Genomic DNA, 16,383 nt, shown 5'->3' with positions numbered 1-16,383 from the left:
TGTGGTGGAGGATTCTTAGCCTGTAGAATTCTCAATCTCCTCCTCCCATTGTAAATGAAGACCCTGTTTAAGTTAATACTGCTTTTCTGTTCTTCCTGCCAAAATGGGCAAGTTCATGTTTCCCACCTTGTATTGCATCTGCCAATTTTTTGACTACACTCAGCTTGTCTGTAATACCTTTTTGATGTCTACCTCGACTGCTTGCTTTCCTGCCTATCTTGGCATCATCAGCAAATTTACTACAATCACATGGCCCCTTCAAGTCAGATATAAACTAAGTTGAGATCCCAGTACTGATAGTTGTGTACCCTACTTGTTCACAGCTTGCCAACTTAATGATCCATTTAGCCATACAATTGGCTAATCAATCCTTCTTCCACATGTTGCTACCTAAACCATGTGCTTCTATTGTGATACCTTGGCAAAAGCCTCTTGGATATCCAAGTACACCAAATATTCCCCCTTTGATCCATCTTTGTTACTTTCTCAAAAGCCTCATCTTTTCTTTGATTAAAACCACATGTACTTCACCTGATGTGCAGGTCAGGTTGATTAGCCATGCTAAATTGACCCTAATGTCAGGGGCATTAGCAAGGTAATATGTAGCATTATGGGAATAGGACCTGGGTGGGATTGTGGTCAGTATAGACTCAGTGGGCCAAATGGCCTCTAGTGTACAGATTCTATATTTTGAAATATCCTGGTAATGGCTTCTAGCATTTTACCAATGACAGTTTAGACGAACTGGACTATAGTTTCCTCTTGAGGTGTTGCATTTGTTCTAAATCTGGGACCTTTAAAGAACTTTGGAAGGTTATGATTAAGACCAGTAAGTCTCCTGTCTTTCCAGAACCTCAGATGCAGGCTTAGGGGCTTGTCAGTCTTTGGGTCTAAATAGTTACACCAGCACCTTTGCCAAGGTGCATGACTTTATAATTTAAAGTTTTGGTGCATGCTTAGTTTTTAATGCTGGAATGCACTAGAGGGGTTGGTGAAGATGGAGGCAGATTCCATTATGTACCTGAAGAGAAGTTTGCAGCATAGAGGAGTACAACAGCTGAACTGCTGTTGTGGAATAGATGCATCCAGCAGAATGGTGGTTATAATTGCAGCATATTTTGTTTTTTGTCTTGCATAACCTTAAAATTTTGCTGTAAGATTGTTCATGTAATACTTTAACTTGTTAGTAGTCTGAATAACCAGACCACAAATAGTTCAACACCATTTGAATATTGAAAAACTATGTCAGTACTGTCTGGCTTATTTTTAATCCAGTTGGCCAAACTTGTGTTGGATCTGCTTGCAGATGACATAATGTCATTGTTTCAGAGTAAGCTTTCCCTGATGTGGCTTAACCTATTTGAAGAAATGCATTACTGCTTTGCACCCCACCACCTAAAATGTGCAGTTACTTTTCTATAGATCAATGGACACATAGTAATTATAGTTGCATTGCTTTAACTATCCAAGGTGTCAAGCTGAGATTGCTGACTTTTATTGCACAACTTCATGCCTCCCAAATGCTTATCAGTATAATTTTGGTCCAACACTAGCCAATTGCACATCAGATTCTTTATGGTGACAATGAAGAATAAAAACATGCTGGGTTTCTTGTTCAGTAGAATGCCCACCTGAACAAACAGGCTGGGGTTTTTAATTTGAGGGAGGGCAATATCCCCACTCAATTGGCATAATTCAAGACTGTTTGTCTGAAGCTGACCAGGCTACTGACATGGGCACTAATACTGGAGGCAAGTGTGGGGTAAGAACTTTAACAAAGTGAGGGAGAATTCCTTGCAAGTCCTGAAGGAAGAGTTTAAGATTTCAAAAGTAGTTCATGATTTAGTGTGATACCAGCTTCTATAATCTGTTTGGGAAATCCTTTTGAGGGTGAAGTTGCTCTCCCCTTTTTTCTCCTTCCCCTCATGGTGAGAGATTATGATCACATTGCTTACTGCAGTACCAAGTTCTATGCTAGCCCTCAGACCAGGTTAAGTGGCTCTCCAGCATGCCACAATGTTAGTTTTTATAATATTTAACCATTAGCAGTATGTTATCTTTTGATATTTAACCCAGTGCTGTTTTTTTTCCAAGAGTACCCTCAACATCAGCAATTCCAATTTTTATACTGTTTCTGTGGACTCACTTACCTGCCAGGTCCAATACATGAAAACTGTAATTGGAACAAAGCAACTGAACAACATTTCTGTTATACCACCACTAAGTGAGAAACAGGTACTTGTACTTAACATTTTGCCTTTGCATTTATTTGTGCTCTTGGTTATGTAATACTGTGCCATGTTGTGACTCCTTAGGGGGGAAAAAAAACTGTTTAAATTCTTAGCATAAGGACCTAGGGCAAACTAGGACCATCAACTTTGATTTATTGTCACATGTATTTGGATACAATGAAAAGTATTTTCTTGCATGCTGTACAAACAAAGCATACTGCTCATAAGGTAGAATGTAGTGTTAGTCATAGCTAGGGGATTGAGAGAGATCAGCTTGGTAGGTTCATTCAAAAGCCTAATGGCAGCAGGGAAGAAGCTGTTCTTGAGTCCAATGGTATGTGAACTCAGACTTTTGTACTGACAAGGTATGCCTGGGATGCATGGGGTCCTTGATTATGCTGGCTGCTTTTGAGGCAGTGGGAGATGTCAGACAGTGGATGGGAGGCTGGATTGGGCTACATTCACAGCCTTTTGTAGTTTCTTGCAGTCTTGGACAGCAGGAGCCCATACTAAGCTGTGATACAACCAGAATGTTTTCTGTGGTGCACTTGTAAAAGTTGGAGAGTTGTAACTGAGATGCCAAACAGTGGACAACTAGAGGTGGGTTAAGGAGCCCTATCAGGAAATTGTTTTGATTTTAGTTAATGCTGTAGCTTTGTGCCTCTGGATTCAGTTGGAGCAGCTGAGTTTACACTGCATCCTTGTAGCTAGTAAGAAGATTCTCGCTGGTTACTCTGGTTTAGAGTTCAAGCCTAGCATCCAAAGTGGAAATAATATTTAACTTGCTGCATCAGGGCTGTAGTGTTAATGACATTGTCTCTTGTGTTTTTAGGTGAACTACACTGTTCGAATGGAATTTAGTGGACCTCTAGCATATGTATAGTAAGTAAGCATTTTGTCCTACACAACAGCAGCATTGTGTGCTAATCATTTTATTAAGTCTGTTCATCAATTAAATTTTGGAAACCCACCATTACCATAGAGGCAAAGACATCTTTCAATAGCTCTAGTTTGAAAATGTTTGCATATTGAAAAAATGCAACGAGACACTACACCATAGATGGTTCCTGCTTGTTTTGATCTTGCTGAGCCTTGGTTTTACCATTATGCCATCTTGAGGCTGTTTCCCTAGAGTAAACACTGGTATTCAAGATGCTGACCTCTTGCTCATCAGACTAGTGTCACAATTGAATCATTAATTGAGACCATGACATTAAATGATCCAATAACCTGTTACTCTGCACCACTGACCATAACTGGACTGGCCTTTTAAATACCATTACTAAAAAGCTGGGAATACTGGTGAGCAACCCTCTCCTGACTTGAAACCTATTCATGAGTCACTAATTTTTTAGTGCCACATTTAGACTTGCTTTAACACTGCAATGAAGTTACTGTGAAAATCTCCTAGTCACCACACTCCAGTGCCTGTTTGGCCATGCTAAATTTCTCCCTCCGTGTACCCAATGCACCTAACCAGCATGTCTTCCAGATTGGGAGGAAACCAGAGCACCTGTAGGAAAACATGTTAAACTCTGCACAGTAACTCAAGCTGGGAATCAAACCCAGATTCCATCCTAACTTGAACCACATTTCTATTCTTTCACTGCTAGAAACAATCCTGGAATTCCCTCCCTAACCACACTGGGTGTACCTACACCACATGGACCTTCAGGGTAACTGGGGCTGGCAGCAATTAAGACTTGATGCCCACACACCATGAAGGGGTGGTTAATTTTACACTACCTATTTAGTAACTCTAATAAATATTACAGCTGTCACAGCAACTCCATTTGCTGTTGGTGTGTCTCTGGTGCAAAGATGGAAGGTTGGAGATGGAAATTTGCCTGCCATACACAATTGTACAGTCAGCCTTTGTGCAAAGAAAAGCCAAGAGGGCAAAGTGATTAAGTTGCCTTGTGTACATGTTGATGTGAAATTCCAATTTTAATATTTGAAACTGAAGTGCCTGCATTTTGAGAATCTTTTAATGCAAGTTACTGATGATTTGCCAGCATTAGACACTGGCCACATATTGCCAGAATGAATAAACTGTTTTATTTGGCTTTTCATAAATCAATGTTTTTGGAGATGGTTGGGATGTACACTTCAGAGGGGAAGAAACCTCATTTAAATGTTTTTTCTCCCTCACTGCCCAAGATTCTGATGCATTTTGTGGAGAGATAAAATAGTGAACTTTGAGTCTGTGACCCCACTCTTATATTTTAAAAAAAAAGGTGGCAGTGGTTAGTACTGCTGCCTCATAAGAACATAAATAGGAGCAGGAGTAGGCCATCCAGCCCCTCAAGCCTGCCCCACCATTCAATAAGATCATGGCTGATCTGTTGTGGCTCAGTTCCACATTACCACCCTTTCTCCATAACCCTTAATTCCCTTGCCTATCAAAAACCTATCAACCAGCATCTTAAAAATATTGAGCGAGGCAGCCTCCACCACTTCAACAGGCAGAGAATTCCAGAGATTCACCACCCTGAGTGAAGAAGTTCCTCCTCAACTCTGTTCTAAACCACCCCCCCTCATCTTGAGGCTGTGCCCTCTGTCCTACTGTCCTTGAGCAGGAAGAGCCCCTCCACCTCTATCCTATCCATCCCATTCAACATCTTTGTTTCAATGAGATCTCCCCTCATTCTTAACTCTGAGTACAAGCCTAGTTTATTCAGCCTCTCCTCATAGTTCAACCCCCTCAACTCTGGAATCAGCCTAGTAAACCTCCTCTGCATGCCCTCCAAGGCCAAAATATTCTTGCGTTAGTGCAGTGACCAAAACTGCACACAGTACTCCAGCTGCAGCCTCACCAGTGCCCTGTACAGTTGCAGCAAGACCTCCCTACTTTTATATTCAATCCCCCTTGCTATGAAGGCCAGCATCCCATTTGCCTTCCTGACCACCTGCTGCACCTGCAGGCTGGGTTTTTGCGACTCGTGCACAAGGACCCTGAGGCCCCTCTGCACCATCACATGCTGCAGTTTTTCACCACGTAAGAAAGAGTCCTTCCCACCAAAGTGGACAACCTCACATTTGCCAACATTAAATTCCATTTGCCAGTTCTTGGCCCATTCACCCAGCCTATCTAGATCCTTCTGCAGACTCTCCACACCCTTGGCACAATTTGCTGTTCCACCAATCTTGGTGTCATCGGTCTCAAGCTCTAGGGACCTGGATTCAATTCCTGGTTTGGGTCACTGGAGTTTGCATATTCTCCCCATGTCTGTATGGGTTTCCTCCCACAAAGATGTGCAGGTTAGGTTGATTTGGCCATGGTAAATTGCCCTTAGCATCCTGAGATTTCTAGGTTAGAGGGATTAGTTGGGTAAATGTGGGGTTTTGGGAATGGAGTCTGGGTGGGATTGTTGTCAGTGCAGCCTCAAATGGGCCAGATGGCAGCCTCCTGCACTGTAGGGTTTCTATGATAACACAATGTAATCCAATTTGATGGGCTTGCAATGATATAGTGAAGGCATATTGTGACTCTTGGCATGTGAGCACTAGAATAAAAGTAGGTTTGAGCTGCCCTGATAAATAGAATCTACTTGGTTTACATGAGGTCTGCTGCTGCTATTCTCTACTTCAAGTTACTATGCTGTAATGACTTTATTCTGACTTTGACTATAAGGCAGCTTTTTTTTCCCTACAGCACCTTTTGCACAATGCCATCAATCAAGGTCCACAATATTGTTGTCTTCTTGCAGTAAGTTGTTTTAATGTATTTTGCTGGTTGGAACAAAGACTTTATTTTCAAAGCTTTCAGAAAAATGTTGCAGTTATGTTGCAAGTATGTTTTTAATCAGCTATTTCCCAATAAAAGGGAGTCTGTCTACTTTGATTTCATTATTTTGCTTTTGGAGTGGGCTCTCAAATGGTTGACCTTGAAGATTACCAAGGTGCATATATTTATTACAACAAGTCAAGTACCTCATACTGGCAATTCTAAAATGCAGACTTTCTAGTAATATACAAGTACAAATGCTTTGTTTATGCTTTAGGTTAGTTGGATAGTGTGTATAGTTTCTGATTTCACTTTTGCTTGAAGTCTAATGCTGCCTGAGCACAGCTTGGAGTTACTTAACCAGTCCATGCAAATAACTATCAGTTTGATTAGCACTTGCTTCAGACCCAATCCACACCATTTTCAATGTAGTAATAAAAATCATGTGGTGACTTGAGATTTTGTGCTGACCAGCTTAAAAAGTTTCTTCCTCTTCCTTTGCTTGTTGGTATCTATTGCCTGTGACAAGGTGATGAGCCACTGCCTTGGATCATTGCATCTGTGGGGATGTTTATACATGTGCACACTATTGGATAGATTCAGTTCCCATGATGTAGGTACACCCTCAGTGCTACTAGGGAGAGTTTCAGGATTCATGCCCAGGAACAATGGTCCAAGTCTGGATGGTGAATGACTTGGAGGGAAAGTCCAGGTGGTGGTGTTCCTTGTCCTAGATGGTATGAGGTGCAAGTGAGATTTTAAAGTTGTGCACTTATGATGGAAGGTCATTGAAATAATAGTTCCAGGGTTTCACAAGAAGTTCAACTAAAGTAAAATGGCCACTTTCCTTACTCCAACCAGTGGAGAAATACCCCCTGCTTCCAGTTGGCTTTTGCCAGAACTCCTTTGATAGTACACAAGGATGCCTTGCTGTCAAGTGCAGTCACTCTTTCCCTGCTTGTGTTCAGCTCTTCATCCAGGTTTTGGATTTAAGGCTGTACCAAGATTGGAGCAGAGTGGCCCTGGCAGAACTGTGCATTGTAGGTCAATTATTGAGTGTTACTCATAGCACGATTGATGACCTTCTGTCACTGGCTGCTCATCCAGAGGTAAGTGGCTAGAATGAATTTGTCCTACTCTTCATGGACCAGGCAAAATTAGGCAATTTGCCATGTTGCTGGGTAGATGGCAGTGTTGTAGCTGTGCTGGAACTGTACAAATCTTTGTTACAGGGCTGTTGAGGGTGCTTTATTTGTTTTTTGAATCCTTCAAAGGTAGTGATAAGCTGCCTCAAACTGCTGCAGCTGTAAAAGCACTTCCAGAATTCCAACCCAGTGACAAGTGAAGGAACAGTGATATATTTCCAAGTTAGGATGGTGAGTGATTTTGGAGGGGAACCTCCCAGGTATCTACTGCTCTTGACCTTCAAGTTGGTAGAAGTCACAGGTTTGGATGGTGTCGAAGGAACCTCGAGTTGAAGTACATTTTGTGGATGGTGCAAATAGTTGGTTGTGGAGGAAATCCTTGTTTAAGGTGCTGATCAAGTGGGCTGCTTTGGCCAAGATGGTGTTGAGTTTGTGGTGTGGATGCATCCAGGCAACTGGGGAGTATTCCATGTCATTCCTGTCTTGTGTATGAGAACACAGAAATAGGAGCAGGAGTAGGCCATCTAGCCCTTCAAGCCTACCCTGCCATTCAATCTGATATGGCTGATCTGATCTGCTTTCTCCCCATAACTCTTAATTCCCTTGTCTATCAAATCTATCTACCCATGACTAAATATATTCAACAAGGTAGCCTCCACCACCACTTCAATGGGCAGAGAATTCCAGAGATTCACTACCCTCCAGTTGTTCCTTCTAAACTGGCTCCCTCTTATTTTGAGCTGTGTCCTCTAGTTCTGCTTTCCTTTAAGTGGAAAGAATCTCTCTCTACCTCTACCCTATCCAGCCCCTTCATTATCTTGTCTAAGATTTCCCCCCTCAGCCTTCTAAACTCCATACAGGCCCATTCTACTCTAAGCTAACCCCCTCATCTCCAGAATCAACCTGGTGAACCTTCTCTACTCCCCAAAGCCAATATCACCTTTTGCAAATAAGGTGACCAAAATTGCACACAGTACTCCAGTTGCAGCCTCACCAATGCCTTGTACAGTTGCAGCAAGACCTGCTTTTATATTCTATCCCCCTTGCAATAAAGGCCAACATTCCATTTGCCTTCTTGATCACCTGCAGACTGGGTTTTTGCAATTTGTGCACAAGGACCCCCCCAGGTCCCTCTGCACAGTAGCATGTTGTAATATTTCAAAAGTAAATCTATTTTACAATTCCTTCAAGTGGATAACCTCATTTGCCAACAATATACTCCATCTGCCAGATCCACACCCACTCAGCCTATCCAAATCTCTCTGCAGACTGTCCTCATCAACTCACTTCCCCACTCATCTTGTCTTCAGCAAACTGTTACCCTACATTCAGACAATCCTGAGGAGGGGACTATATATGGTAAAACAGTGAGGCCCCAGCACCAATCCCTGTGGCATGCCACTAGTCACCAACTGCCAACCAGAAAAGCACCCATTTATTCCAACTCTCTGCTTCCTGTTTAGATAGCCAATCCACACAACACTTTTTACCCCCAACTCTATGTACCCAATCTTCTGCAGCAACCTTTTGAGGCACCTTATTGAACATCTTCTAGAAATCTAAACACATCCACCAGTTCCCCTGTCAACTACTAGTCACATCTTCTTAAATCCAGTAAATTCATCAAACACCAACTTCCCTTTCACGAATCCATGTTGCATCTGCTTGGTTGAACCATTCCTTTTCAGGTGTCCTATTTCTTTATAGATTCCAACATTTTCCCAATTACAGACATTAAGCTAATCAGCCTGTAGTTGCCCACCATTTGTCTACTTTGTAACAGTAGCTGTTTTCCATCACTTTAAAAATCAGCTGGCACTTCCCCAGAGTCCAGCAAATTTTGATAAATAACTAATGTATTTGCTATTACTTCTGCCATTTATTTCAGTACCCTGGGATGCATTCCATCTGGGCCCAGGGGACTTGTCTGCCTTCAGTCCCATTAGTCTACCAAGCATTACCTCTAATTGTATTAAGGACTTCATCTCCTACCAACCCTTAATGATTAATATCCAGTAAGCTGTAAGCTATTTGTGTCCTCCACTGTGAAGACTGACACAAACTAAGTCTCAGCCACTTCCTCATTTCCCACAATTAAATCACCCCTCCTGTCCAAGGGTTCAACATTCACTCTAGGCACACTTCCTTTTTTATATATTTGTAAAAATGTTTATCTCTATTTTGAGTGAGTTTAGTTTCATAATCTATCTTTATCACTTCCTTAGTGTTTTTAAAGCTTTCCCATCCTCTAATTCTGCACTATTTTTGGCCACTCTGTACACTGGTTTTTAATTTAATACTCTCCTTTATTTCCTTAGTTATCCATGGCTGGTTATCCCTTTTTAGTCCTTCATCACTGGAACATATTTTTGCGTACTGAAAAGAATCTCCTTTAAATCCTCCACTGTTCCTCAGCTGTCCTACCAACCAGTCTGCTCTCCCAGTCTACATTAGCCAGTTCTGCCCTTATCCTATCATACTCCCCCTCTGCTGAAGCAGAGGACACTGGTTTGGGACCCTTTTTTCTCACCCTCCATCTATCAGAAATTCAGCCACATTGTGATCACTCCATCCCAAGAGGATCCTTCACAAGAAGATCCTTAATTCTACCTGTCACATTACACAGCACCAGATCTAAAATAACTCACTCCCTCAGGTTCCATTACATACTGTTCAAGGAAACTATCATGACAGCATTCTAAAACTCTTCCTCAAGCCCACTGCATCTGACTTGTCAATCAATATGCAGGTTAAAATCCCCCATGATTATGCCATTCCATTTTTGCACACATCCATTATTTGCTTGTTAATAGCCCTCCCACCTCAAGTTGTTTGGGGGGGGCCTATAGACCATGCCCACCAGCAACTTTCTTCCCTTACTATTCCTGATCTCCACCCACAACAATGCCATGTTTTGCTCCTTAAAGCCTATATCTTCCCTCTACCACCCTGATATGATCCCTTATTAACAGAACTACCCCACCTCTTCCTGTCTGTCCCTCCTAAATGTCTGATACCCCTGGATATGGACAGGCTTTGGGAGTTAGGTGAGTTACTCACTGCAGGATTTCTTGCCTCTGACCTGCTCTTGTAGTGACAATATTTATGGCTGGTCCAGTTCAGTTTCTAGTCAATGATTAAACCCCAGGATGTTAGTGGGGGATTGGGTGATGGTTAGATTCTCTTGAGGGAGATGGTTATTGTCTGCACCTGTTACAAATGTTACTTGCTACTTGTCAGCCCAAACCTAGATATTCAGGTCTTGCTGCATTTGGACATGGACTGCTTCAGTATCTGAGGAGTCTTTGCTTTATCCAATGTGCTCAATGGTTTGGTAATACTTCAGGGCTGAAGACTGGCATCTGTGAGGAATCTCTAGTGGCAATGCCAGCATACCCACATCACAAGTGGAGGAAGCAGAGATGGACAATGAGAATGCTTCAGCCTCTTCTTTTGAGAAGCTTTACTGGGGTCACTATGTCCTGAAACAGCCACTCTGCCATTTTGTGTGAATATGGGGATTTTTCTATACATAGAAACATAGAACATTACAGCACAGTACAGGCCCTTCAATGTTGTGCCAAGCTATGTCCAATCCCTAGATCAAGCTGTCCCCTCCTATAATTTGGAGTGCTCCATGTGCCTATCCAATAACCACTTGACAGCTCAAATTTTGTGGAGCATCTCCCTGTTTTAATTATATCCACTCAACAGCAAGACTGTAGAGTTGTGGTCTAATCATCAGTTTGAGATTTGGAACAAAACAGTACAGCACAGGAACAGGCCCTTCAGGCCACCAAGTCTGTGCTGACCCAGATGCCCCTCTAATCTAACGTTTTCTTGTCTCTACATGGTCCATATCCCTCTTCCCAGCCTATTTGTGTATCTATCCAGATGTCTCCTTGAATGTTTGTCTGCTTCCATCACCTCCAGCAGCACATTGCAGGCATTCACTACCCTCTGGAGAAACTTGCCTCTTGTATCTGTTTTAAATGCTGTCTGTATGTCAAAAGACCCTGACTATCCACTTGATCTAAGTCTGTCATGATCTTGTGAACCTCTATTGGCCCCTCCCAATCTTCCTGCATTCCAGTGAAAACTATCCAAGTTCATTCAACCTTTCTTAGTCCATATCATCCAAATCGGGCAACATTCTGCTACATCTCTTCCCTTTCCAATGCATCAATATCCTTCTGACAGTGTGACAACCACAGTTGTACACAACTTCAAATGCAGCTTAACCAAAAATGTTGTACAGTTGCAACATGATTTCCCAATTCCTATACTCAACACCCTGACTTGTCGTCATGCACAGTGCTGCTTCCAGCTGAAATTCTTCTCTTCCACAGATGCTGCTGGTAATGGTAGAGGGGATATGGCCAGCTATGAGGTTTCAAGTTGTGGTTAAATACACATTCTGCTGATGATCCACAGCACTGCATGAATCCCAATTTTTGAGCTGCTAGATCTGTTCAAAATCTAACCCATTTCCCTTTTAGAGCAATAACACTGCCACAATGTGATAGAAAATTGTCTTGTGTAGCTAGGACTTCCATCCTCAAGTGAGATCAAGTTAACTTGACTTGTCTGCAGTTTTTTAAATTTCCCCCTCATCTTTTTCAGGACCACAGTGAAAAGCTCCTATTTGGGTCATCCATCACAGAACTCTCTGGAAGCATACCGCTACCTAGATTGTGGCTCCAATTCCACAGCATACAGGAGACCTCCTTTCAACCACTGAGACCATACAGGGATGATGGTTTGGAGCAGCTTGTCATTTTGTTTTCATTTAACACTGGACTTTGTCTACTTTTGTAGACACTGCATAAACTTTCTGCAACCTTTTTAGGCACAGAGCCATTTGCAGCTGCTTGAATGTGTTTATTTAAAATTGAGAACATGGCTTTTCAACCTCCTTTTTCATCTCATGCCTCCCAAAGTAAATGTTCCTTTTAGAAACCTATCTTTTCATGCAGCTCACCCTTCGAGTGTCACTTAAACAGCCTCCAAACACAACAACCAAGTATGCAAATTAAAACACTCCAGAAGCAGCACCTGACCTGGAATGTTTTTCCTCTTCCTCACTACCACCCACAGTAGCTCTGAATTTCACTTCACTCTTTGCATCAGTCCCAGTTTGGTTGTTTTCCTTTTCTGGATTTATTGACTCTTTTGGATCCTCCTATTTGGTGCTTTCCTATATACAGGGTTTTAAAATGTGCTTGGTCCCACATAGTGAAAGTGAGGATTAAGGATATGTAATAATAACTTGTGCATAAGCAATTGTCAATGGGTGTGGTTTTCCTCTTGCACCAGAAACTAGTTTAAAAGCTTTCACACTTATTGCAAATTATTAATGGGAAGTGACTGAGGATTGCAGACCAAGCATTGAAAGAACAGAACCAGGTAGCAGGAGTTGGGCTTTTTGCAATGTTACATAGTATTGCATTTCCACCATAACCAAGTATTTCAAATATGAACTATTGTTGCATAACAAACTAAATTTGATTGTTTTTTTTTTCCCTTTTGGTTTTTATTTCAACTCCTGGGTTGGATGTTTTCTCCCTAGCTTGTTGATCAATCCTGTTGCACTCCTTTGTGGCCACTGACTGAGAAATTATACTGCATGTTTTAAATGGCCCAACACCTTTTTGTATGGATGCAGAAAGTAAACCCAAGACAGCTGAAGCAATATTGAAATCCTGGTCTTCAAGCTAGCTTCAATCAAAACTGGTAACAGGCTGATCTGTTTTATAAAGCTTTGTTGGTCAGCTTGCTGACCCTAAAAGATGACTTGCATGAACATTGGGTAGACTAGACTGATACACAGGGAAGACTGGACGGATGTTTTTATTCTTGACTGAACAAATGTCTGTATAACTGAGAATGGATTTTATTTTAGTGTAATTTATCCCAAGATGTTTTTGTACTGAAGGGGTCTTGTATAAGAAAAGAGAGCCAGATTCCAAAAAGCAGCCACTGGCAGCTTACTTTGACTTGCTGCCAAGTTTCAATACTGCAGGGTATGAATGTTGCTGGGTGGTACCTTTTTAACATTTTGTGATCTAAATGACCTTTCACCTGAAAAGTGAAAATGCAACATAAAACCTAATTTGGTAACTTGTCACTCTGCTTTTCTCATAGGTGAGCTGTGCAATGCAGTTTGCAATAGATGTATGGCAATATCCCCACTACTGTCTGAAGCCAGTATTGCAACACTAACAGCATAAGATTGAATTGTTTTACTCCCAAGTACACTTTCAACTGAGCCACCTGTTCTAGCACACTACCATGGTAGAACTTGGTTTTGCTAGCCATTGGAAGCTGGTAAATAGGTCCCTGTCCTTTGCCATACTTGGTGTTCTGTACCCATGCATGCTCCTGAAATGTTATGGTTTAGAAATAATTGCCAGTATTCGCAAGGACTTTTCTGTTTGAAACTCACCTTGGTGAGTGACCCTTAGTTTGTCTCAATGCCTCCCCATTGGAAAAACACTTGAGCAACAGTTTCCTGTTTGTGGCTGCTTTTTGATTTTTGCCCACAGGTCTTATGCATTGTACTTTTCTGAGGAAAAGAAATGGGGGCCTGGCTGGACTGTCTTTGCACTGAACTGATGTGCATTGTTTAAATGTAATGCTGTCAGTTAACTAGCACTTTTTCAAATAAATGTTGATAGAGGACTAGTGTACTGGCTTCTAATTCACAATGGTGATGTGAACAGCTGCTCTGGGCTTTTGCTACTGTACCATACTGCAATTGCAAATCTAGTGCTGTGCCATGCCTTGGCCATGTAATCTTTTAAATGAGCTATTAAAATTAACCATCTGGAAATTCTGCGCAAAAGTTTCATTCATAGCTGGGCTGCTTAATGGTCGCTACATGGTTTTCATTTTTGTACGCAAACACTCATTTTGCACATTGCAACAATATGCATACAGATTTATGGGGCATTCTACTCGAGGGAAAACTGGATTCTTCCAGAGAATTGCTCACTTGCAGTGGAAATCACTTTTAATCCTCGGGAAAAGCCTGTATTTTGGTCTTGAAGGGACTTCATACAAATGGTTTGGAGTATTCTCATCTTCCAAGAAATATCCATGTGACTGGAGATTGCTGTAGGCACAACTAAGAAGCAACAGGTAAGTTGGAAGCCAAAGCCTGAGCATGGAACAGAGATTGTTACATTATCCAGTTGAGAAGGACAAGAGCTGCCGGGCAACAGATTGACAACTCATCAGCAATGGGTCTTGTCCAATTTGCGAGTCCCAAGACCATTGAAAGAAATGGAAGAAGAATCTCTGGATCCTGTGGTGTCAGAACTGTGATTATGGGTGAAAAGGTTCATAAACATGCACCTTTTGTCAGTAGTAACCATGTCCTGGGACTTTGAAAAGAACACAGACAGCTATTTTCAAATGAAACTGTAGGACTTAAGTGGGAAGTGAGTCCCTGCATGATGAGCAGAACAACAGTACAGCACAAGAACAGACTCTCCAAGCCTGCACTTAATCTCTTATCTGATCTAGGCCAACTACTTATCCCTCTGTCTATCCCAATGAGTCTTAAATGTCACTAATGTACCTGCCTCAACCATGTCACTTGGCAGTGCATTCAGGCCCCCACCCCCTTTTAGGGTAGGGGGTGAAACCAAACACCCCTGCCCATTTGCCACTGAATCTTCCTTCCTCCTTTTTTGCCCTTCCCTGAACTTGTGTCCCCTTGTAATTGTCATCTCCCCTGTGGTGGTGGTCTTCCAGCTGTTCATCTTGTCTATACCCCCCCTTAATTTTATAAACTTCTCAGGTTGTCATTGTCGTTGTCCTCCTCCTTCCTCCCTCCCCCCAGCCTCTATCCTTCCAGAGAACAATCTTTGTTCAACCCCCTCAGAGCTCATTAGAGATGCATAGAACCCTACAGTGCAGAAAGAGGCCCTTCAACCCAGTGAGGTCTGCACCAAACAATCCTGCCCAGGACCTACCCTCCCATATCCCTACATATTTTACCCACTAATTCCTCCAACCTACACATCCCAGGACACTGACAATTTTTAGCATAGTCAATCAACCTAACCTGCACATCTTTGGACTGTGGGAGGAAACTGGAGCACCTGGAGGAAACCCATGCAAACACAAGGAGAATGTGCAAACTCCAGTTACCCAAGCCAGGCATCAAACTCAGGTCACTGGAGCTGTGAGCAGTAGTGCTAACCACTGCACTACTGTGCTGCCTATGAGGCTAATGCCCTCCGTACCAGAGAACAGCCTGGGAAACCTTTTTCTGCACTCTCTACAAATTCTCCTGGTTGTGTGGTGACCAGAATTGGATACACTTCCAAATGTCACCTTACCAGCATTTTAATTTGCCAACTTTTTATACTTGTATCTGATGGAGGCTGCGTTGGAAAGATCTGAGATTTGTACATGTCATATTGTGCAAAATGTAATGCAAATACTTGTATCTGAGGTGCATTTTTGTATGAACTTTTCAAAGTAAAATCTTTTTAAGAGGATATTTCAATGTTGAATTTTAAATTGCTTTAATAGAAGTATTAAATAAATGAATCTGAGGGGTGTGAGGTTTTTAGCTTAAAAAAAAAACAGCTGATCAGTCATCACTGAGGGTACAAGATCCCTATGCTGGGTAGCTTAATGTCCCAGTAGGTGGTGCCTCCAACAGCATCTAGGTGTTGGCCTGGGCTCTTGACTGCCTTCAGGCAGCTACCTTGCTCCTGGTTACTGAGGAACCCTTGGGGCCCACTGCTAAAATTGTTTGAGATTTCCACCTCCCCATTGAGGTATAAATCCTAGCCACCATATCATTCCCATATCAGAAGACTTATGCCTGTTTTTATTCACTAGTACTTCTACATGACGGTAATTCCTTTCTTCCATTCTTCAACCCTCTAGGGGTTTCTCTTTGCAGAAAAGTGTTTTTTGCTTCCATTCTTTTGCATGATGGGTTTGTTTTTACCTTTTTAGTTGTACATTTTACTTTGGAATTCCCCTGACCAGGGAATTTGTAGTGGGTGGAGCAGGACCATGCAAAAGTCTGAACTTGGATGCAGTTTTCTGGTGTGGTGAGCATAGCCTGAAAATCCACAAATATTATCAAAAATCTTCCTCTGCGCAAAATACAACTATCTCTATTGGGCAAGATGCATATCTAAATCCCTTGCCTCTGTCCACAAACCCCCTTGGCACAATTGCATTCATTTTAAACCAGCAAGGCAGCTTCAGCCAGTGTCAGGACTCTATATAACTGGCTCTCACTGCCTCTGGA

The 16,383-nt window shown here is 42.1% G+C and overlaps 1 protein-coding gene across 1 annotated transcript in view; it reads left to right on the top strand.

The window, feature by feature from the left end:
• The window catches only part of LOC145361998 (transmembrane protein 106C-like), a 36,178-nt gene extending 22,394 nt beyond the window's left edge, over nt 1–13,784 (top strand). The window contains exons 4-7 of the mRNA XM_080218016.1: nt 2,095–2,235; nt 3,064–3,113; nt 5,887–5,940; nt 11,727–13,784. Coding sequence (XP_080074142.1) covers nt 2,095–2,235; nt 3,064–3,113; nt 5,887–5,940; nt 11,727–11,844 — 363 coding nt within the window. The 3' untranslated portion in view covers nt 11,845–13,784. The remainder of the gene's footprint in view (nt 1–2,094; nt 2,236–3,063; nt 3,114–5,886; nt 5,941–11,726) is intronic.
• Nucleotides 13,785–16,383: the final 2,599 nt, after the last annotated feature.

This window comes from Carcharhinus amblyrhynchos, chromosome X (genome assembly GCF_965287045.1).
Source record: "Carcharhinus amblyrhynchos chromosome X, sCarAmb.v2.hapA, whole genome shotgun sequence".
NCBI classification, from domain to species: Eukaryota; Metazoa; Chordata; class Chondrichthyes; order Carcharhiniformes; family Carcharhinidae; genus Carcharhinus; species Carcharhinus amblyrhynchos.
The sequence above is the reverse complement of the archived record's forward strand: the minus strand, read 5'-3'. Positions and strand labels throughout refer to the sequence as shown.